Source organism: Protopterus annectens, chromosome 8.part0 (genome assembly GCF_019279795.1).
Source record: "Protopterus annectens isolate FY-2018-M chromosome 8.part0, PAN1.0, whole genome shotgun sequence".
Taxonomy (NCBI): domain Eukaryota; kingdom Metazoa; phylum Chordata; order Ceratodontiformes; family Protopteridae; genus Protopterus; species Protopterus annectens.
Genome location: NC_056741.1, coordinates 303577591 through 303602932, shown reverse-complemented (window position 1 = coordinate 303602932; position 25342 = coordinate 303577591). Strand labels below are relative to the sequence as shown.

The 25342-nt window shown below is 39.8% G+C and overlaps 1 protein-coding gene across 1 annotated transcript in view; it reads right to left on the bottom strand.

The window, feature by feature from the left end:
- LOC122808771 (death-associated protein kinase 2-like) overlaps positions 1–25342 on the bottom strand; it is a 1232522-nt gene that overhangs the window by 593831 nt on the left and 613349 nt on the right. The window contains exon 2 of the mRNA XM_044079801.1: positions 15631–15761. Coding sequence (XP_043935736.1) covers positions 15631–15761 — 131 coding nt within the window. The remainder of the gene's footprint in view (positions 1–15630; positions 15762–25342) is intronic.

Sequence of the window (25342 nt, the reverse complement as noted above, 5' to 3'; positions counted from 1 at the left end):
TTCAAATATGCAGGCACTATAAGCCTTTAACCAGAAATTCCCAGCTCAGAAGGGCAGAGTCCAGCCTCTCCTCCCACAAGAGTGCAGACCACGAACCCTCTTAATGTAAAAGTATTGTTAGATCATGCAATGATGTTTTAGAATGGGTGGATGAAAAACCTAACAGAGTATACAGGAGGGGACGAACCCTCAAAAATATTTTTGAAGCAAAAATTAAGAAACCTATAGTAGGCTATATGAAAAAATGTGGGTCATGCACAATGTGTATACATGTCTTAGAGGGGCCCTCCTGTGTAATAAATGGGGCTATGATAAAGGTTCATGCCAGACTGAGAGAGTGGTATATTGTGCTTTGTGCATGAAATGCCCAGCATACTACATTGGAAAGACTGAAAGGAAGCTTAAAAGTAGAATTTACAAACACCTTAGAGATATAAGGTTGAAAAAAGAGACGAATGCCCTTGCAAAACACTGTAATGATTTCCCTGACCATACTTTTAAGTTTATGATTCTGGATGGAATTGAAATTGACCCAAGGGGTGGCCCATGGACACTCCAATTAGAAAAACAGGAGGCTATATGGCAAATTAGAATGAATGCAACAAGTTGGCCAGGTATAAATGATGCCCTGTCTTTAGCATGTTTTCTCAAATTGAAGGCACTAGATAGATAAATAGATAAAAAGAGAAGTGTGTATGTGTATATACATATACATACAGTTTATTTAAAATGTTCGGATGGTGAATGTTTTTATTGCAACATATTATGCATTTTATGGCTTGTAATGAGAGTTGTATATTTTATACAGTTTCTATACTTTTTTAAAAAAAAAGAATTATCCAGCTGCTGAATAATTTATGAGATTCTAATTGAAGAATGTAACTTATTGGTGGAGAGTAATTACGGAGTTGTATTTTACTATTTTAAAAAGGGACTGTTGACTGTGTGCTTTATCTTGAAAAAGTCTCTGAATGAACAGAGACAAAAGTGCTTGATTAATTGCTGATTTATTGCTGCTATTCAACTTATTTTATTAACTTATGTCATTATTTTATTATTTTTCTGCAAATAAAGTGCTCTTTGAGTTAAAAGATTTGGTTGCTGTCCTGTATCTGCTGCTATGGACTTTGTCTTGGAGTTTCTAGTTTCATTTTGCTGATGTGAAGTCAGATGAATGTTGCAAAATATGGCGTCATCACTTCAATGGAAATAATTGCCAAGTAATGCAACTGAAATGCAAAAGTGTCAGTGCAAGGACAGACAGTGTTAGACTGGCTTAATAATATAAAATATGAACAGGAACCTGGTGTTTTTCCAATCACTTGTCATACAGCAACAACTAATGTAGCAAAGTTATATACAGGACTACACAGATACTGAGATACAAAATGACAGCTATTCCCAGCACCCAGAAATAGACTGTTTCCACTGAGCAGACAGTAGAAGATACCCTGTCTCAGGTTCTGAGTACATGGCTGTAGTCTCCATCCCTGAAAGGAGACAAAAGGATAAACGCAGTGATGAAACAGAAAGGTAGCTGCTGCAATGTCAGCAGTCACATCATGAAATTACTCTAATCTGACTACTTATAAAACAAGGGGTATATCTAGCCTTAAACTCATTTTCTTCTGTGTCTGGGGAAATCTCAGCACTCCAAGTAGCAGGATTTGTGCTAGCCACACCTTTGATATATTGCTACTTAAAAAGCTTAATTTATATGTCATGGAAGAAATGTATTATTATTTTTTTTATTTTATTTGTTTATCCTTTGCTGTCCAAGTTAGTCCCACTACACTAGTAGTGTCTTTTCAGGGTAGGTCTGAGTTGGTATTTATACTATTAGGGGAAATTTGGCCAGAGCATCGGGGAACTTCCCCTACTTGTCATTGTTGTGAGTGGGACCCATTTTGAAGGAGCACTTCCTGTTTCCATTCCAGACACAGAGGCAACCCGCAGACACAAGGATGCAGATGGAGAGATAAGGAGATGATGGAGTAGTGAAAGAAATGATTGAGAAAGTAAATATCGAGAACAGAGAATGTGTGCAGGATTCTGTGGAAATGTTTCAAAGAAACCCGTTTGATGGCGATGACTCAGCAAAAGATAGGGATATAATTATAACCCTCCAGTTGGCAGGATTTCAGGATGATTTACTTAAAGAAATGGTGGTGCAGAGTGAGCCAGGAAATGAAGGAGATGTTTCTTGGGGTGACAGTACAAAAGGAGGATGCAAAGACAATCCTGAAGACTGGTGTTGAGATTGAAAAGAAAACATATGCATAGATAGCAAAAGACAGCAAAAGTGGAGTAGTAGAAAAGAGGGCAGAAGAAAATGAATATCAGAAGTACATGGTAAGGATTTAAAGTACATTACATTTGAGACTGTTTTTTCAAAGGAAATTTTTTCTAGGAGAATATGTAAAAAAGAAAGACTGCTACCCATGGAATCTTTATTTGATAAAAGCATTTAACAGAGAAACAAAAAAGAAGATCCATGTACAATTTCAAACAGAAGTAGAAAGAGGGACTTTGAAAGGACATTTGAAAGCTTTATGTACAGAAGTACTGGAATTGTAAAAGTTTATGGACTGGTGGCTGGCATAGTAATATTGTATTAAAAATAGAAAGAGAAACAATTATATATATACCAATCATGATAAATGTGGAAAGAGATAACCCAAAACATTGTGTGTGTGTGTGTGTGTGTGTGTGTGTGTGTGTGTGTGTGTGTGTGAGTGTGTGTGTGTGTGTGTATGGAAAAAAGGACATTTGGTAATTAACTGTGACAAAAGAAAATGTTATATTTGTGGGGAAATGGGACATGATGCAAAAATATGAATTGGAATGTTATAAATGTAATAAAAGTGGACATGTATGGATGGAGTGCAAAAATAAAAATAACAGTAAGGAAAAAGAAAAAGAAAGAGAAGAAAATGAACAAAGAGGAGAAATTTTAGTAGTAGTAGAAATAGAAGAAAAAAGTGGCTGAGGAAAAAAATAATAAAGAGGCCATAAAATGAAGTTTCTGAAATAAGTGATGAAAAGGACATAAACTGGGAGGTAATAAAAGCGCAAAAAAAATCCTATTGGTGAAAGGATAAAGGACAGAAAAATAAAATTTAAAGGGATAAGTGCAAAAGAAAAAAGAAAAGAAATGGATAAAAAAATATATATACATCTAAAGATTGGGGCTTGGTGTAATAGTTAAGGTATTTGATTTACAAACGCAAGTTACAGAGTTTGGTTCTCACCTTTGGGAAACCATAAATCAAAGGGAAAGTCAAAATTTTAGAGCGATTTCTGTAAATGTGAATAGTATTTAGAATATACTCAGAAGTTTTGGAGTGGTGTAATACATGTGATGTAGGTGTAACTATACTAGAACACAAGACTTTTAACAAATTAAGAATGATTACAAACAGAGAAACTATGGAGAAGAAAGATAATCTGGAGTTTGGGAAATGAGAGATGTTCTGGAATAGCCATATTCTGTAGAAATACAGTAAAGATATTAGATGTAACTTTAGCACAAATGGGAAGACTAACCATTGTAGATTAAAAATGGAAAGAACAAGTACATTGCATGTTTGTAGTAACTGTAAAGAAAAGGAAAGATTATTTCATCAAATTTTAGACTATGTAGTGATAAATATGAACACTACAATAACAGGAGATTTTAACTCTGACTTCAAGTGGAAAGCATAAAGAAGAAAGAAAATGATGTAAGAAAAATGTTAAAAGTTATAAGATGTAGTAAGTTAAAACTTTGGGACAAAAATTCATGGACTTACAAAAGGGGTATGTATAGAATTGAAACAGATTATTTTATAGTATTAGAAGGTTGAATTATTGGAGAAGGGGAGGTAGTTGAAACAGGAATTTCTGATCATCTTGCAAAATGACTTGAGATAAAAGAAAACAAGACATTTATAAAAAAACAGGCAAAGGATTTAAAAGGATAAATAAGAAAGCATGGAATGAAGAAGGAAAGATATCAGTAATACAATTATGGAAAGATCATATTACTATGAGTTGTTTTTTCTTTCGGCTTTTCCCGGTTAGGGGTGCCACAGCGGAACTCCGGTCCGCTAATGATTGCCAGTAAATTTTTACGGTGCCGAGGTGCCAGCTTGACGTGAGTACATTTTCTAAAAATTAATCTGACTGGTGGGTGATATTTAAGGAAAATATATATATATATTTTTTTTTATGGTGGCAATATGATGTGAGAAAAATATAAAATAACATAAAACAATGCATTGGAAGATTTAGAACATGATGATAAAAAGTACTTTGCCAGAAAAAGAATAATATGAAAGAAATCAACAAAAAATACAAGAACTGTTACATAAGCAACGATATTTTTTACAAGGAAAAAGAGAAGTATTAAGTTATTTAAGGAGATTAGTAAAGGAAGATGATGGTGTAATGAGAGAAATACAAAATGTAAAAGGAGAAAGAGAAAGAACTCAGGAAAGATTATGAAGAGGATAGTACAATATGTACAAGAAATGTTTAAAAAAACAAGGTAGTGAAAAAACGTAGAAAGAAAAAAGTTAACAGAAAAAGACAGCAAGTGATGGAAAAAGATATTTCTTTATATGAGCTTGATAAAGTATTAGGACAAGTGAATATAGATTCAGCTGCAGGCCCAGATGGAATAGGGTATGAAATGTATAAAAATTTAAAGGACTGGCAAAAAAATATTTTTAAAGATTTTGAGTGACTGGTTAAATGAAGGTTTTATGTATAAAGAATTAAGAAGTGGAATATTTAAGTTCATATGGAGGAAGGAAGACAGAAGAGAATTAAGAAAACTGGAGACCAACAGTATTGAATAATAATGGTTATAAGATCTTTATGAAAACAGATTTGAAGCTAAACATTATAAAAGGGAAGGGGTGAAGAGACAGAGACATTGTGGATGATATTATGAACAGAAAAGAAGTGACAATCATGATAGGAGACCTTAATAAGGCATTTGACACACTTTGACATGAATTCATATGAGTAATAATGAAATAATATAAGTAAGAAAGTTAGGAAATTATGTATGTCAGTGTACAGCAATAATAAAGTAAAAATACTTGTAAATGGCTGGTTAAGCCAAGAGGTACATATGAAGAGTGGTATAACACAGGGATGTCCAAGGAGTTGTACACTCTTTGTATTAGTTATGAATGTGATAGTATGTGCAGAAAATTACAAAATGAAGGAGGTGGGGTGTATAACACCTGAAGGGTTAAGAATTCCAGTTCTGTTAACATATGCAGATGATATTAGAATAATTGCAAAAAAAAAAAAACAGAATTTGGATAAAAGAAGTAATAATTTGCACAAATAAGTGTTAAGAGACAACAGGGATGGCTTTAAATAAACAAATAAGTAAAGGTTTTGGTTATATAGTAAAGATTGGGAGTATTTACTTTACAATGAATGACATTTCTATGTTAGGTATAACATTTGGGAATAAAGATGTAAGTAGAATTCAATAGGAAAAAAAACAACAATAGAAGAAATAAAGCAAACGTCTTTTCTGGAGAACATATAAACTGTATTGAGAAAAAAGGCTTATTTGATTAATTCAGTACTGATGGGAAAATAGCATAAATAAAGAATAAGGAGATTTAGGATTAATTAACCCAGTGGTATATGCCACATCATTAAATTTGTACAAAGCATTAGAGTGGATAAATGAAAAAGATGAGAGATTAGTAAAATTGTGTAAGTACGACAAATTTTGGAGTATGGTAAAAAAAGTAGAAAAGAGAAAAAGATTGTATAAATAAAGAAATAAAATGTTACCAAGAAAAAATATATTTGTGGAAAATAAACACTGATGATATAGAAAAAGACTGAAAAGCATGGTATAAGAATGTAATGATAAAACATTACTATGTAAAACCATGGAAAAATCTAACATTAAAAAATTAAAGCAATAAAAATAAGACGCAAATAGTGTAATCAGAAAGTAGAATGTCAAGATGTTTTGTGGAGACTGGTAATAGATAAATTGCCAGTAAAAGGAAATATACCATATAAAAAGAAAAGTGATAGAATATGTGGGTTCATATTATAACACCGAACGCTAAAAACAGCGAACGCTGAAAATGTCAATACCACAGAACAGCGATTTCTTTCCTAGGGAAAGAAATCGCTGTTCCAACCCCCCCAAAAAAAACATTAAACACTTCCAAACACATAAACACATACCCTAACCCTAATTATACCCCCCCAAAAAACAGCAAACAACTAAATACACATATGCACGTAACCCAACCATACATCTAACAAAAAAAAAAAAAAAACAGTAATTTATTTATTTATTTTTTTTTAATTTATCATTTGTTGACCGGGAAAGTCCGACTAGGTTCCACACAGCCTGTTTTCAGCGGAGGCCCGGGGAGAAATGCTCCAGATGCATGTCTTTGGAATGTGGGAGGAAACTGGAGTACCCGGAGGAAACCCACGCGAACACAGGGAGAACATGCAAACCCCACACAGAAGGCACCCCAGCCGAGAATCGAACCGGAGAACCTCTTGCTGTGAGGTGACAATGTTAACCACTGCACCACTGTGCCGCCCAACAACAGTGGAGCCTTTCATCTCATTTCAGTAAACATTTTAAAACATATGCACTTACCTTAACCCGTACCCTAACCCTAAGGTCAGTAACTCTCGCACATTTACATAAACAGTTCCAAACACAAACACACTTACCTTAACCCTAATCCTACTCCCCCAAACAAAAGTACACAGCTGAAAACACACATACATGTAACTTAACCATACATCTAACGCAAAATAAAATACAGTAAACACTTTCATACATATGTACTTACCTTAACCCGCATCCTAATCCTAAGGTCAGTAACTGTTGCACAATCACCGGGAGCTATACTGTACAAGGGACCACACTACACTCCATAACAGGCAAAGCAATGAAGCGGTCAAGCGACTTCTTTCCCAGGGAAAGAATTCGCTGAACAGCTGCTTTGCTGTTTTGCCTGTTTGCCCTACATGTTTCGACGAAAACGCATTCGACAAAATGCATTTTCGTCGTTCTAATATGAACCCGAATATGTATACATTGTCAACAAGAAGAAACTACGGAAAGTACAGTTGTGTACACTTACCATAAATGTAGATGTTCGAGTGTATTCACTGTTGCAGTTATCACATTTGGGTTATCTGCTTGCAGTAGCCCTCAGTCGGCCTGATTCACAAAGTCTTGGGTCCTACGTTGGTTGCTGTCTCTTCTTCCATGATGTCAGGTCATCAGGGGTATAAAACATGCAGCCAGCGTCATTACATCAGTTTTTCTTGCCCCAGATGTCAGGTGCCCCCTAATGGGAAGCAATTAAATCTATAAATATACAAGGTTATACCTCCAACAAAAAAGCAAATACACCAAAAAGTTTTTAAGCATTGTAAAGGAGAGAAGAGGTAAAGCCAAAAGTCGTCAGGGGGCTGGAGGGAGGTTAACCAGGACTGCAACAGTGAATACACTCGAACATCTACATTTATGGTAAGTGTACACAACTGTACTATGTTCTTCGTGTTTCACTGTTGCAGAGATCACATTTGGGTAGATTCCCAAAGCTAAGGATGGGAGGAGGAAATTAGATAGCATTAGGACCAGCTATAACTCCCTGCAAGACTGCAGTGCAAAGCCAGCTTTGGATTTAGAGAAAATTGGAAAATGGTAATGCTTGGTGAAAGTATGTACAGAACTCCAGGTAGCAGCTTCTAGGATGTCCCTGGTAGGTATGCCACTGAGAAAAGCTGTAGAGGTAGATGCAGCCCTGGTTGAGTGGGGTCTGATCCCCTGTGGGATAGGTTTTCCATGGTGCTTACAGCAGAAATGAATGCAATGGCCTATCCATTTGGAGATGGTTTGCTTTGAAATAGCCTTCCCCTCTGTCTCTGCAGCAAACGCCACCAGCAGTTGTTCAGAGTTCCTTTGAGGTTTAGTCCTGCCCAAGTAGAATCTAAGTTGTCTGTGCACATCTAGGCAGTGCAGTATCCATTCCCCTTTGTTCTGTGGATTAGGAAAAAAGGTTGGCAAATGAATGGACTGATTAAGGGCCACACTGGATACCACCTTTGGCATGAAAGAGGGATTGGTCCTGAGAGACACCCTGTCCGCATGAAAGACGATGAAAGGCTCCACTGCCATAAGGCCCTGTAATTCAGATACCCTTCTTGCTGAAGTGATTGCTAACAGGAAAGTTGTTTTCCAAGAAAGGAATTTTAAATCTGCAGTAGCAGCTGGCTCAAAAGGAGGAAGGGTGAGTTTCTCCAATACAAAGTTAAGGTCTCTGGCTGGAGTTGGAGCTGTTCTGGGTGGTCTTAACTTTTTGGCCCCTCTGAGGAACTGCCTGAGCAGTGGATGAGAGAAGCGGGGAGGTTTTGTGTAATAATGAGCTGAAATGGCTGAGGTGTGAATTTTCATTGAGGAAAAAGACAGGCCCTCGTGAAGCATCTCAGTTAAGTATTGTAAAATCTGAGGTAAATTGGGCACTGCTGTGCTCATCCCTTGAGATTGGTTCCAGACACAGAATTTCTTCCATTTTCAGCATAAGATTTTCTAGTACTAGGCCTCCTTGCCTCTAAAATGATAATCCATCACTGGTTTACTGAGGGATGGTAAAGGAGAGATTAGGTAAATAGCCAGGCTGCTAGGCTCAGTGTTTGAAGCTGGGGGTGCAGAATCTGGTTCTCCTGTTGAGTCAGCAGGGTAGGAGTCTGAGGCAGGTGCCATGGGGCCAACAGTGACACACTGCGCAGGAGGGGGTACCAGTGTTGGTGTGGCAAGTCTGGTGCAATGAAAATCGTCCTTGGTTTGTCTTGTTTGATCTTTAGTAGTACTTTGGAGAGCAGAGGCAGAGGAGGAAAGGCATAAACTGATAGGTTTTTCCAGCTGAAGGACAGAGCATCCACTTTCCAAGCTTGTCTGTGGGGAGTCCTTGTGCAAAATTTTTCCAATTGATAGTTCTGGGGGGAGGCAAACAGGTCTATATCTGAGCTCCCCCATTTGCTTGTCAACATGTTGAAAATCCTTGGTTCCAGTTTCCAATCATGTGGGTCGATGAGGTTTCTGCTTAGTCCGTCTGCCAGTGTATTTAGTTTTCCTGGCAGGAATTAAGCTTGTAGATGCACTTGGTAGCTCAAGGCTCTGTTCCACAATGCCATGGCTAGTCTGCAGTGGGGGTAAGAATGTGAACCCCCCCCCCCGCTTGTTTATGTACCACATAACAGTGGTGTTGTCCGTCTTTACCATTAAATGTCCTGGAAGAATGTGGTCCTTGAAGGCTGTCAGAGCACTCTGTACAGCTAACATTTCTTTTTGATTGATGTACAGGTGTATTTGACTTGGGTTCCATTTGCCCTGAATGCACTTCCCTGCCAGATGCGTCCCCCATGCATAGTCTGATGCATCTGTTGTTAGGGTTTGGGTGGCAGGGGGTAGTGTGAATGGTCGTCCCTTATTTGGTGGCAGGTCTCTGCCCACCAAAGGAACTCTAGGCGTAGGCAAGGTATGATACGAATCATTGCTTCTAGATCCTGAGAATGTTGACACCATAGGCTTTTTAATTACCATTGTAGTTTCCTCATATGCAGTCTTGCATATGGAATTAGAAGAATGCAGAAGGCCAAGAACCCCAAGACTTATAGTATTTGCCTTGCAGATAGCAGGGTTTTTGTGGCCACTTGTTTGAAGTAGGTTGTCAAGTGAATTTGTTTCTCTGGCATGAGGAAAGCCATCTGGGAAGTTGCATTCAAGCTTGCTCCCAGGAATATAATTTGTTGACAGGGTACCAGGTGTGATTTATTTTTGTTTATGGTGTACCCCAGACAAGTCAGCACCCTTTGTACAAAAGCCAGATGATTCAAAAGTATGTCCTGGTTTTCTGCCTGAATTAGTCAATCATCCAGGTATGGGTATATCTGAATATTACTTTCCCTGCAAAATGCAATGACTGGAGCTAGGCACTTTGTGAATACCCTGGGCGCAGTAGATAAGCCAAAGGGCAGTGCAGAGAACTGATAGTGCGTGTAGCCTGCTTTGAAGTGTAGGTATCTTCTGCAAGATTCCCTGATTGGGATGTGCAGGTATGCTTCTTTTAAATCTAGTGTTGCCAACCAGGCATCTTTGCCTAGCATAGGAAGCAAGTGGTGAAGAGTCAGCATCTTGAATTTTGGAATCACCAAAAAGGTGTTTAGAGTAGACAGGTCCAGGATAGGACGCCATGAATTGTCTTTTCTGGGTACCAGGAAAAGTCTAGAGTAGAAACCTTGTCCCTTTTCCTCTTCTGGTACCAAGTGAATAGCCCCTATGCTTAAGAGAGCGAGTACTTGCTTTTGGGCCTCGGCTCACTGATTTGGAGGTAGATCCGGCCAACTGCTTGGAGTTGGTAACATGTGGAAGTGAAATCTGTTTCCTTGGGACACTATATTTAAAACCCATTCGTCCTGGGTAATGAGTCCCCAGTTCATTGCATGAAGTGCAATCTTTCCCCTCAAAGGGGCAGTCAGTTGGGAAGTGCTTGGAAGTTTTAAAAAGAAGTCATTTAGATAGTTTACCATAGGGGGGAGTTTTATTACCCCCAGATTTGGAAGTGGAGGCCCCCACTGCTTAGTCCTGTACGTCCCCTGGGACTGAAGCCTGGGTGCTCTGCTAGATCTGGGTTTGGACTGAGAAGGTCTGGAAGAGGCAAGAAAGGACCATTTCTTAGAAGGCCAATGCCTACTAAATCTTGGAGGTTGTACTTGTAAAAAATCTTTAACAGTTTGCATAGATTTAGCTTTTTCCTCCATCTTTTTAAGAACTTATTCTGCCTTGTTGCCGAACAGGCAGTCCTGATTTAAGAGAGCATCCAGTAATTTCGGGTTAATATGATCTGGCAAGGATTGCTCCTTAAGCCAATCATGCCTTCTAAGTACAGACCCAGTTACAGCAGCCCTGCAAGATGCCTCTAGTGAATGAAAATCACATTGCAACGTATGTTTACCAACTTGTTCAACAGAATGCATTAAATCCTGTAAATCCTTATTTTAGGCACAATCATGAATCAACATAATTTTCTGTTTAAGCAATCCAATAATATGCTGCTGATACTTTAACATATGAAACTAGCAATTCAAGGTCCTAATGGCCAAAGCTGCAGAAGTGTATACCTTCTTACCCCATCTACCCAACGCCCTGCAGTCTCTATCAGAGGGGGTAGGATTTTTGGCAGTAGTAGCTTTAATGCCCTTGGGTCCCTGTGAAATGGTTTCAGGATCTGCAGTAGGATTTTTGAAAAGGAACTTGTGAGAGACAGGAGCCCTGTAATATCTATCAGGTTTTCTGGGAGCAGGAGGTAAAGAGTCAAGGGCCATGCTAGATTCCGAAAAGGCATCAGCAACAATGTCCAGTACAGGAGGTATAGCTAAAGGCCTGTGCTGGGGCAGGAGTAAGAAATCCCTAAGCCTCTTTTTAGAATCAGAGAAATAATGACTTTCCCAATGAAAATGCTTCCTGAGAGTATGCAAGGTTTCACCAAAAGAGAAGTCCTCTGGGGGCATGGGAATAGAGTCCTCAGCATCAGAATATTCATAGGTAGATAAGGGTAAATCCTGGTCATCAGAAGAAACAGAAATTTCAGAATCCTGGTTAGAAGTATCATAAGCAAACACAGTCCCAGGTCTCTTAGCGGGGGAAGGTTGGCTTCTCCTGATTAAAGTAATAAGGTCTTCAGCCATTCTTATCATTTGTTTTTTAGGCATAGAGGCAGTTTTCTAGGCATGATTAGAGTTTTAGGCCTTGAAGAAGAAGATGGCATCGGTTTAATATGCAAGTCAGTAGGCCTGAATACACCCTCAGAAGCCGGTGCCTGAACAGCGGCTCCGGACCCATCTAAGGTAGAGACATCCGCAGGTTCCACAGTTGAAGCATCTCGTGGCATACTGGACTCTGAATGGGTCTCAGTAGAGGCCTGCGAATCTGAAGTAGCGGGCATCAGGGGCTGCGAAAGCGCCTCACTGAGTACCGGCGAACTGGTGACTGGCTTAGGAGACGCATCGTCAGCAGCTTTGGACATAGGCGGCCTGTCTCTGTCTTTATCTTTGCGTTTTTTCAGAATGTCGGTAGTCAGATTGCTTACCAAAGACATATCAGGATAATTGAACTGAGCACCAAAATATTTAGAAGTGCAAATATACAGATGACTGATAGTTCGTGGTTTAAATAAGGCACAAAACTGACAGCGAGGTACATCGTGGTCAGGGCCTAGGCAAGGAATCTAGTACTAATGAAAATCTTTATGAGGTAAGAAATGCAATTATTTACTTTTACTGACATCGGTTTAGTGCAAGAAAAAGCTTCCCCAATGGGGTACTTTGCTTTTAGTTGAAGACTTCGGTTCTGAAACTCGAAAACAACAATTTCAGGAGTCGGCCGACCGGCACTTACGAACTGCTTCTGCTTCGGGGACCGCACGGCAAGAAAGACTGGGGTAATGACGTCGGCTGCATGTTTTATACCCCTGACGACCTGACGTCACGGAAGAAGAGACAGCAATCGACGTAGGACCCAAGATGTTGTTAATCAGGCCGACTGAGGGCTACTGCAAGCAGATAACCCAAATGTGATGACTGCAACAGTGAAACATAAAGAACATGTGTTTTTGAAATGTAAAAGAGTGAAAAAAGTTATGGGAAAAAATATGTAAAGAATATTTTTTGAAGATATAAAATAAGTGGAAAAAATAAACATGGATATGATGAAATATGGTTATTATAAGAACAGAAGTAAAGAATATGTTAAAATAATAGATAAAAAGTTGTTTTATGTTATATGGGTTATATGGAATGAAAGAATAAATTAAATTATGTTTAACTGTAAATGGATTTTAGCAACAATATTAAGTAAAATCAGATGGTAGTTATGGAGAAAGGAGTGGGGGTCTAATAAGGAGGAACATTTAGCATGACTGTATAGGAAATTATGAATATGTGTAAATTGATTTGTATATTTATATATTTGTTTATAAGTAAATATGTAAATATTTTGTAAATACAAATTATTTTTCTATATAAATAAACTACCTCTACTTTTTTTGATAGGTGTCATGGTATCTTTTACATCCACATGAGCTACCACCTACTAAAGCAGATGTAGCCTCAAGTTAACATGAAGTATGATACACTCAGGAGTGCAGTACCCCCTTTATGCTGCACTGCAATCTCAGAAATCAATCCACCTGATGTGGGAATAGAACCCATAGCCTTCTGCACCAAAGATGAGTGTGATACCTATTGTGCCGTAATGAGAAACCAAGCCTTGAGCATTCATATAAATTAAGGGCATCTGCTCTCAAACGTGCAGCATAACAAAGTGGCATAACCTAAAGGGCGTGGGTTCAGCAACAAGGCACCAATATATTGTGACAGAGAGGAAAGTAAGGAAGAATGTTTCTAAGGGTAGAAGGTCAAAAACTGAACATTTAAAAAAAAAATCATGGTATAACAAACACAAGGCTATTACATGCTATTTTGTACATCACATATGGATAATAACTAGCAAGACTCCATAAAATAAATCTGATGGATGCATGGTGTAAAAGACTGATGTGCAGATTGTATGTTTGTTTGTTTGCATGCTTGTGTGTGTGTGTGTGTGTGTGTGTGTGTGTGTGTGTGTGTGTGTGTGTGTGTGTGTGTGCGTGTGTGTGTGTGTGCGCGCATGTGTGTGAGTCTCTCAATATATGTATATGTGTGTGGGGGTGGGTGGGGGGACTGTGCTTGTACTTGTTTGTGGTTTGCTAGGACTTGTGTTAGTTTGTAGTGCACACTGGTGCAATGCTCAGATAAGAAGTGCAAAACTGCTCTGTTGAACAATTTGTCATGCAGATTCCCAGTTAATGAGACATTGCACATTTTGTACACAACTACGGATCTCTAAATGTGCAGCAGGTCAATTAGCACATTGGTGCAGTACAAGATCTCCTGCTATACCGTTCTCTATGAAGTCAGACATGGAGTAAAGGTGGTGTTCCCAAACACATCTGTAAATTACTTTCAGGTCACTACCACAACATTAGGGAAGCGCAAGCCTGGCTAATTCTGTATTCTGCAGCAATCAGGTCTCTGTCATTTCTGTGTTAATCATATAACTGATCTGTCTATTGAATGATACTTTTGGGAAAAATATTTTTTTGTTAATGTTTCCATACAATGCTATTAAAATAACTAATTCAGAATAGAAGCAGAATCTTAGCCTAAACTCTTAGGATTACTCCAGATAACCAAACATTAGTGTCAGTTAGCTGTGCCATCAGCTTCATAGTTGTTCTTATTGCATGGGTGCATTCCATATATACCAAACCTCCCACCCCCAGCAGACTATTACTGTTTATAAAGGATTATGCATTCTCAAGGCGAGTATGTAAATTTGACTGACACACCTCCTGGTTCACAGTACATCAAAGACAAAAACAATGCTCTTTTAACCAGAAAAATTGTAAACCATTGTCTCTGAAGTCTACCCAAATAAATGATTCTAAAGAGGAACAAGTCTCAGCATATCCATTATTAATGTGATACATTACCCAAAACTGTATTTGTGTTGCTCCAGTGGATATCTGACACTGTGTTTTGGCATTCATTCCTATTTTGGTTACTATCATCTGTCTGAGAGTGGGGATGGGGAAGTTATTTATCTTTTTTTTCCCACCATATACCGACATACTGGCAATGAGCATTTAGCTTTCTTTTTTTAATTTAGTTGCAATATCTCTCTACCTGTTACTTTTCCCTTGGTTTTTCCTTGTCTGTTTTCATCTGTAAGGCAAAACTGGGACTTCCCTTCTGCCATGCAGTATGGTATGAGCAACTCAAAGATGCATGTTCACTATTATATGACAAGTCCAGACAAAGATTACAGTGGGAATGGAAATTCAGCTGGCAGATGAAAAGAACTGAAGGGACACCTCAGATATATCCAGGCTTTAGCAAAATTGCAGGGACACAAATGTATCTGTCTCTCTGCTGGCCAGTGATCATGTCAGAATACTGGACACACCCAGTGTCAATGAGAAAAAAGCACAAAACCTCAGGAGAACCACATTCTTAAATGACCAATACGCTGTGTCCTGACTAACTCGGTGTCTGACTTTTTGTTAGATGTCTAGTAAAACTGATAACAGTTAAAAACAATATCATAAATACTTCTGGGAAGCATGCTAACATGCACTAACATAATTTTAGTACTAACATCATTTAGCATTTTTAACCTCCCAGTGCATCATAGTTTGCCCATCTTCCAATGCGTGACATGGCAAATACAGGCTCATAAACCTAGCAGCAAGGCTTACACTGAAGAATGTTTTTCTAACAGAGGTGGAAAATTCAGAATATCAAGAAATCCCCTGCAGATATTTTGGGTATATTAGTATGCATTACTGTATCTGTGAATTTCAGCTTTAACTTCATCGACTGCAGTACATTCTCAGTGAGAGTGACAGAAACTAGTGGCAGACTCAGCATTTTCAAGTACAATAAAAAGTAGGCTCCTTTAATCAAGGTCAGCTGACAGACATGTATTAATCCTCATCCTAACCCAACCAGTTTCTCCTCTACACTTACCTGCCTAAAGTCTCTAAGAGCTCATACAGGTCCTCAACATTCTCATATCTGTACACAGGCATGATGCGACTTGTATTTTCAAAGACGTCATCTACGACTTCTATTGCATCCTGTGCAATGTGGAGGGAACCCTGTGTTGGGGAAAGAAAGAAAGATGTTAAAATATGGATTACATTCAAAAGTCTGCTATAAAGAATAAAATAAAAAAAAAACATGCAATGGTATATCAATAAATATCTTCACACTTTGACCACTAAGCATTTGTTACAAATAAAAAAAACTGTGGTCATGCAGTTCCTTCAGCTGTAAAAGACGTGCTTCCACCTTCTTCAGAGACAGATCAGCAGCAGCTCAGCTCCTGGGCTGGATAACAACTTGTATCACTCATACAGGTAAAGGAGTAGCAATTTTCCTGTCAGACTGAGCACTTAAGAACTTGTCGCAGTGCTACACTACAGTTTCCTGAAATGGTACCAGAGGTATAGCTGTTCTACCGCATCAACTATGGTACAATTGCACATAACAGAAATGATGTATGCCTCACTGCCTGCTGTCCTTAACAAGGCTGACCACATGCAACAAGTTCAGCTAAATAAACTGTCCAGTTACTTCTGTGGCACAGTGATATAGTGGTGAGTACTCCTGTTTTATGGTACATTGTTCATTGGTTCACTTCCTGGCTTGCGTGACTTTTATGTGGTTTGCATGTCCACCTTATATCTGTGTGGGTTTTCACCATGTTCTCTGGGTTTCTCCCCAGTCTCAAATCCATGCCAAAAGGTGAAATAGTGAGCCTATAAATTGTCAGTAGGTGTGCCATTGAGTGTCCTTCCTATGACTGGGCTATCCCTTATTTGAGACTGATTCTCTACCTTATACTAAGGTACTGTGATAGGTTTCCACTTCCCAACAATTCTGAACAGGATAATGCTTCTTCTTCCTCTTTTGCTTTTCCCGGTTAGGGGTCGCCACAGCAGATCACCTGTCCGCTCATGACTGGCAGTGGAGTTTTACGGTGTTGAGTTGCCAGCCCGGCGCCCAACCTTCCACAGAAGGCACACACACACACACACATGCACGCACTCACCCCTAGGGCCAATTTAGAGTGTCCAGTCCATCTACAGCACATCTTTGGGATAATGCAAGTATCAGAAAATGAATTATTGTTACTTATCTACCAAAATATACAAATGTGTTCTTAAGAAAAAAAAGAGTAATAATATGCAAATCATGTAGGACACAGTTCTAGCTTTCTCATTGTATATCTACGCAAAACATAAAGTGGAATTGTTGAGATGGTAACATTACTAAGAAATGTATTAATCATGAGCACATAGCTGACAGGCAAAATACAGCACAAGTAGGTGAAAATTAATCTGTAAGCCACTTTGTGTGTTGAAGTCCAGCACTTTCAAATAGCAAAACTCAAATCTTTCCCTGCTAAACTGTCTAGTAAAAAATCTCATGCAACCATATAAACTGTGTTTTTAAGATCCTATATTTTACAGCTATTATGATACAGTAAAGTATACACATCGCTGAGGTTCAAAGAATGAAAGGCTGGTGGATACAACTCCACCTCAGGAACTGGTATAAAACACCAGTATAGACTGTGGGTGATAATTCAAGCACAGGATGTTCAGGCAGAAATGAAAGTTTCAGCTCTGATTCATAAAAGGTAGCAGTGGAACTCCCCTGGGATCCTGACAAAATGTTTCAATAGTTAGTTTTAAATGCCTTCATATGTGTCCCCAAAGCAAGATCAATAGTCATATGAATTATTAACAAAAATAAGGGCACACAGGAATAATAAAATTGTTTAAATTTACCTTTTAAAGCATATCAACTCACTAAAATAATCTGTGAAGTAATCCCACAGCTTTAGTAGATCATTTTTAACTCTGTTTCCATGGTAACATGGATGGAACCTGAGTAGTGTTAGCAACCCCGTGTGCCAGAGAAGTTATCAATGGGAATTGCAGCAAGCAAGAAGAGGCCGAGTCTGCCATCACTCCAGGCAAGGCTGATTGGTTAAGTTCACAAACAATGGCTCACATATGTGTGTTCAGGTGTTTGGTAGTATCACACTGTTAGGAGCACAGAGTGTTGAATTACAGCGGCATGCAGTCCTAACAGTGCAGCCACCAGGATGTGAGGAATATGTCATACAACAAAATTCACAGCTGTCTTGGATGATAGCTGACCACTGCTTAACTTTCACCACCACTGGCAGTCAGTTGGGGCACCAAAACAAATGAACAAAGGGAAGGCAAAAGAATGCAACACAGCCAGGCAGAAATAAACTAAAAAAGAATAAAATAAGAGTAATAAAACACATCTGAAGTACTTATTACACAATACCACTGTACATTTGTATTAATGCACTGATTTACTTAATGATTTACTAAATCACATTGCAGTTAAGCCATATGCATGTACTATGTGAAGTATCAAGTATCATAAAAGTCAGTAATAAATCTTCTCAATTTTACTATTTGTTCAATCAAGCTATAAAAGCCACCATGACGCCTACTAACTGGCAACACTGGGGACTGTAAGAAAAAGTCCTACAGCTGAGTAATAACTGTGTGTGCGTTGTCTTTCGGCTTTTCCCGGTTAGGGGTCGCCACAGCGGAACTCTGGTCCGCTAATGATTGGTAGTTGATTTTTACATGCCGAGTTATCAGCCCTAACGTACAACCTTCAACGAAGGTACGCCCATTCACGCATGTCTCCACGCCAGACACTCTAGCTGAGAATCGAACCGGACAGCGTCTGACTGTGAGGCGACAATGCTACCGCAGCACCACCACCGCGGGTGTAATAACTAATGTTTAAAATTAAATCTGCTTGCACTCTATCTTGTAGTTTGACAGATGGACTGATTTTTAAGACTTTCTTATTCTGACAAACCTATTTCACTGGAAACAAGAAGCATTTTGTCTGCTTTATGAGCAAACAGTGGTGTAATTAGCACAACAGCACAACTGTTGCTGAAAAGTGAGAACAGGAGATGACCCCAAACCATAGCAAAATCCAGGTTCTTCAAGCATGTACATCAGCTTGTAAAAATGAAATTCCACAACAGACTAACAGAATTAATGCAATCTAATTCTAGATTAATAAAAAAAGGCTAGAAACAGGTAACTGTAACAAATAATGAAGTGGTACAACATTAATAATGAAGCAGTATGCTTTCCTGGTAAACAGATATACTAATTGCTGATTCAGTAACTAAGCTGATTCACTATAGTGAATCTAAAACATAATGATGCAGACACTTTCTTCAAAAGATGGCTTCCCAAAGCTATCAAACTCAACTCAGTTCATGAGAATAGTAAACAATATAACTAAACTCCAGATATAAACAGGAGATTAAAGATCCCACCATCCTATTATACACACTACTGTTTAGTTAAATTATTATTGCCAGATGTGAACTGATCATTGGTTATGTTTTCTTTTCCAGTGCTGCAGCAAAATCTATGAGCTGGAAAGTGGTGGCTATCTCTTTATTATCTGGTACAATAATCCAAATCGGAAGCATATCCTTCCATCAAATTAGAAGTAGTCGATTCCATAATAATTGACTCCTAGACATCAAAATGTTTAAACATCGCTACATAATGGATAAAAAAAATTTTTTTTTTGTTTTGTGGCGGGCAAGCCCCCACCCGCACCCCCACACCCCTGCTTATTACATTTGCCAACACAAGATGGCACAACAGTCAAGAAAGGGCATATTCTTGATCACCACTGTAGCAGTACACTTCGATCAGCTGAAAAGTCAACTCTGTCAGAATTTCAGGTGATCTAAGGGCTGTTTCATTGATGGAAGTTGCTGTGCACACAAGTCATACATAGTGTCGAAAGTGTTGTGTTCAGATGTAGTTTATTTACAACCTCCAGTGACTCTCTCTCTCTTGAAGGCAATTTGAATGAAAGCTGGAAAGTGTGGATCTAAACGTTCACTGTTTCTGACTGTGAGTACTGCAATAGTTAAATAGTTGAGTATGCCTCATTTCCAAATGCTGAAGTAGAAGAAGTGACTAAAATCTGTAAAACATCTAAATTTTCAAGAAAAGCATAACTGTGATGAAACAGAAGTGCCAGAAATATTGCAAAGTGAGAAAAAATGTCCATATGCCTGGTATTTGTTCTTAATGAGGGCAACTGGTCTCAAGAAATATACTGATAGATTCAAGCATCTGGCTGTGTGGGTTAGAGGGATAAAGCCCTAAGATTCAAATGATCCAAGTTCAAAGAAGCTGCTCAGGTACTGGAACAGCTAAGCAGGAGTGGGTAGGATTGAGCTGCTAGAGTGGCTTGCCAGTCTTGGGGGAGGTAATAGTGATCCAGTTTTCTGTTTTCCCACATGGAAGTGGAGCCTTACAGGTAATACAGTGGGTTTGCATTACAGGTAATACAGTGAGTTTGCATTACCAAGCCACTGATGGTGATCCTCATTATACAGCAGTAGAAGGCAGGTGTTCAAATTAGCCCCTCCCTCCCGGGAACTGGCTTAGGGTCTAAAATCCATACAACACCCCAGTGACCCATGAACAGTCAAAAGTACTGCGAGTTTGAGGAATTGCACAGTCCACTAGTATAAGCCTTAATTACTATAAGAAACAGCTTTAACACTGATAAGAGTGATAGATGTGGGTACTGACAGCAAAATGACTTTGAATAAAATCAAATAGTGTACAGAAGAACAAAAGCAATGGAAGTGTAAACAACAAGAAGTCAAAAACAAAAATGCATATCAGACCATGGATACTTTCCAGTGTGTTGAAGGTTTTTCTCAGTTAAATCAAGTTAGATACTACAGCAGAAGTCATTTTAATAATGGAATGGTTAAATTGTTGTAATCATTTAATTATTTTTGTCATGTGATGGAGAGATGGCAGTTTAAAAGTGAGTGTTTTGTGTGATTATTCATTCTGATGAACTCTAAGTACATCGTAGACAAAAGCCCTTAAGGTACTTATGTTTAATTATAATTAAAGCATGTTTAATTTACTGGTAAGTGCCCGTTGTCATTGTTTATAGTTAACAGAAGAATAAAAATGCACAAAACTGCATGCAAAAAAAAAAATTTGATTGTAACATTACTTACACTGAGGCTGAAGACACAGCGAACCTACTGACCGATAAATTTAGCTCTAACTTTACCCCTCTCTCCCCTCCGTCTGTCCCTTAAGATATACTTGAAACTGTCTTGCCCCCAGCAGTCAGAGAAGAACAAGTCCTTAATGTGCTATCAAGAGCTAAAAATACTGACTGCATCAATGGGTCTTGAAAATATTCCTGGATGCAACTTAAATATCAAGAAGCACAATTTAGGCACACCACTAACAACAGTGTTCAACCTCAGCCTCCATACAGGTTGTACCAAGCAAATAACAGTTACAGTCATTCCCCTGCATAAGGGAGGACCTTACACAGACCCAGGCAGTTACAGAGTCATGTCTGACTAGCCTCATATACAAAGCGATGGAAAGACTTTTTATGGAACAAATCAATCAGGACAAAGGGAACCTCCAAACACTGGACCCATCTCTGTTTAGATTCGTCAAGGGCAGGTCATGTTTACTTAACTGGTGGATACTTTTGAAAAGGTCACCAAAGCAATGGATGAAGGCAAAATGGTGCACAACTCATACCTCGACCTGGTCAAAGATTTTGGCACAATTCTCCACTCAGGCATGGGAGAAAAGGTAAATAAACTGGGAATAAATCCCTTTGTCACCCTCTGAATTGTCAACTGGCTCACAGACAGGACACAGGAAATCAAAATAGGGGAAGTTTACCTCCACAATGAGATCAGTCACTAATGGAGTCCACCACAGCTCTGTGCTGGGATCTCTCCTGTTTGGCATCTACTTTTCTGAAGCACAAATAGGTACCTAAGGGCTCTGGCAAAGTTTGCAGATGGCTGCAAGTTGGTAGTAGTCATTGACTCCCTAATTTACTTTATAGGATCATAGGAAGTTACTAGGTTAACGGCCCTACAGCCTTTTTCAGCCTAGCTGTTCATGCCTCAGTTTTCCCAATTATCAATGCCCACAGGCTAGAATGGCTTTGGTATATGCCTGTGACTTAGGGCACATACAAACTAACCCTGTCCATTATGGCCACAAGCACGAGTGTGCCACCCAGCAACAGCCCCTAAGGCAAGACAACGTAGCTAACACTTTAGTCATAGGTGACTCTACAGTCGGGCACACTGATGTCCCACTCACCAGGTTGAAAAAGGAGAAAATTACAGTCAGCTGCCCGTCGGGTGCCAGGATCCGACACATAATGCATGCACTCAAGTCACTCCACAACAAGTACAAATATGACTCTGTCATTGTCCATGTTGGAGTGAATGACTTGAGACGTACCTCCCTGACTACATGAAAAGAGACATGGAAGAGCTCTCAGATCATGTGGCCCAGGCAGGTATGACCCTAGCCCTGAGTAGCATCCTGCCTTCGCCCAGAATGATACCACAATATAAGGACAAAATGATTGACTTCAACAATTGACTAAGCTTCTGGTGTCATTCAAAGGGGATCCAGTATCTGTCTGCCTGGGACGACATGATCGACAGACCACGATGCTTTGCCAGAGATGGTCTGCACCTGCCACCCCTGAGATTCAGGTTACTGGCTAAGGCTCTTGCCACCCTTATAGTGCCTTTTTTAGGCAAAGTTCAAAGGACAAAACCACCACCGTAACAGGTACAAGCATGCAAAATCTGAAGGTAATGCTAGAAGTCTAAACCTCAAAATGCACTCTCTCGAGGCACTCCTAAAAATGGAGAACATCGATATCTGTGCAGTAACGGAGACCTGGTTCAAGGCTCCAGAGAGCACCCCTGCAATACCAGGCTACAACTCTTACCACACTTTTCGGCCACCAAACCAGGATGGAAACACTAAAGGTGGAGGGAGGAGTGTCAATATTCACCAAGGATATTCACACCACCAGGGTAGATGCCCACCACAATGCATCTGAAATTCTCCAGGTGCAACTAACACTAGGTAAGACTGCAATCCAAATTGTAGCTTGCTACAGATCCCCCACCATACCCCAAGATTCTCACTGCATTTTTCTAAACATACTGGAAAATATTAAGATAGAACCAAACACCCTAATACTGGGTGATTTTAACTACCCTGCCATTAACTGGGAAATCTACTCATGTACCAACACCTTTGCCCAACGGTTCTTGGAATTCATAAATTCCAATGCCCTGGATCAAGCTAATCCATAGTCCTACCAGGGGCTCCAATATCCTAGACCCGATAATTACCAATATGGGAAATCGATACTCCACACCTATGGTAACCCCCCTTGTTAGTCAGGGCTGACCATAAGCTAATCGCCCTTAACATCCACATCCCACCCCCACCCCCCACCCCCCCAGTAAGGAAACCTCCATAAAAACTTCTCCAAAGCCAACTTCATGCTTCTCAAATCAGAAGTTACAAACTTCATGACACCCATGCAGACGTGAACTGAAAGTTCAACTGCTGTGTCCTACACTAAGGCACTGTACGAGCACATCCACTCATGCATGAATCATGCCATTCCAAATAGAACCAAGATGCTCTCATCCAAAAAAAGGAAGCCAATCTGGTTGTCCCCTGCCATAAAAAACTTTACAACAAAAAGAAGAAACTGTTGCAGAAAAGAGGAAAATCCCAGGATGCAAAAAACTCCCTTACCAGCTTCAGTAAGAAACTGAGATCCCCTCATAAAATCCTCCAAAGCTAGTTACGAAAATAAAATTGCCAAAGATTCCAAAGTCAACCACAAGGCATTCTATAACTATGTCAAGAATCTAAATGGCAATGCTCAGATCTGCTCTGAGCTAAAACAGAATGGCATTAAATATACTGATCCCAAGGATATTGCCAATATCCTGGCAGATCGATTCAGTGCCAACTTCACCCCCCTCTCACCCCCTAAATGGCGATTCTCAATACCGGAAGATTGCCAAATTCTGGTAATAACGGCCACACAGGTAAAAAACACACTATCCAAAGCTAAGAATACAGCATCCATGGAACCAAATGACATCCCGGGCTGTGTACTACATGAACTACAATATGAACTGGCACCTCACCTAAGTGTCATGTGTAATCATAGCCTCACGTCAGGTTTCGTGCTCACTGAGTGGCGCACAGCTACAATTATCCCACTCCACAAGGGGGGATCCACCTTGGATCCCAGAAACTACTGTCCCATCAGTCTGACGAGCCTTATCTGAAAGGCCATGGAGCGTATTATCATGGAACTTATAAACAAAGACACTGGCAACCTTCAAACACTGGACCCCACCCAGTTTGGGTTCGTGAAGGGCTGATCTTGACTCCTGAACCTGATTGACTTCTTTGACTCAGTCTCCAGAGCCATGGACAAGGGTAAGGTGGTCCACACAGCCTATCTAGACCTTGCCAAGGCCTTCAACACTATCCCCCACTCTGGAATCATAGATAAACTTACTAAGCTGGGCATTAATCCCTACGTCACCCAATGGGTTGCTAACTGGCTTACTGATAGAACCCACACTGTAAAAGTAGCCGACTCCAAATCCAGCTCCAGACAAGTGACAAGTGGTGTACCTCAGGGTTCAGTCCTGAGACCGCTCTTGTTTGGCATCTACTTCTCTGAAGTACAGGCTAGCACTAAGGGACTCTGGCTAACAAAGTTCGCAGATGACTGCAAACTGGGAGCCATTATTGAATCCCCAAATTATGTGGATACTCTACAAAAGGGCCTTACAGAAACAGATGCTTGATGCCAGAGCCATGGGCTCAAGCTCAATGCCAAGAAATGTATAGTTATCCCTTTTGGGAAAAAACATGTACCTGTGAATTACCACATGTGGCCATACACTAAACACCAAAAGTGTGATAAGAGACTTAGGGACAGAGGTGGACAGTGGTCTCACCTTTGATAACCACATCGCCACAACAGACAGGAAATCCAAACCTCATCACTAAGGGCTTTTCATCCAGAAAAAAAGGAGGTCATCGTCCCACTGTACTCATCTCTCATTAGACCCATTACAGAATACAACGCCTCATTTGGTATGTACCTCTCAAGACATCTGCAACAAATGGAAAGGCCGCAGAAATACCTCACTAAACGAATCACAGGCCTAAAGCAGATGCCCTATGCTGACCGCCTTAAAAAACTCCTGCTATACTCTGTCGCATATCGTCTACTCAGAGGCGATCTCTGCTTAACATACAAGGCCATGTCAAACCCAGAGCTGTTGGACATGCTACACATAAAGGAATCCCAATCCCTCAGAGCCACACGCTCCAGGGATCTAAGCCTTGTCATCACAATAAACAAAACATGCTGGAGGGATAGGTTCCTAACCCAGAGACTCCCCAGACTCTGGAATAGATTGTCCATACACGTCAAGCAGAGTGCCTCTTTGGCCCTCTTCAAAAGGAACTTTGACGATTGGATGGGAGAAAGGAAATTCACCCTGGGGATCACGTCAGTCGCCCTGCTAGACAGGGGTCCAGGGAAGTAAATAGTATGGGAAGAAATAGCCAGGGAATTGTTATGGCTAGGCTTGTATAGGCCCTAGGGCTGATAGCCTAGTACCAACCTATGAACCTATGAACAAGCCAGAGGTGAATTTGTGATTACATATCTATTGGTCCAAAATGTGTTTGAATAGACTTAGGGAGGAGCTCCA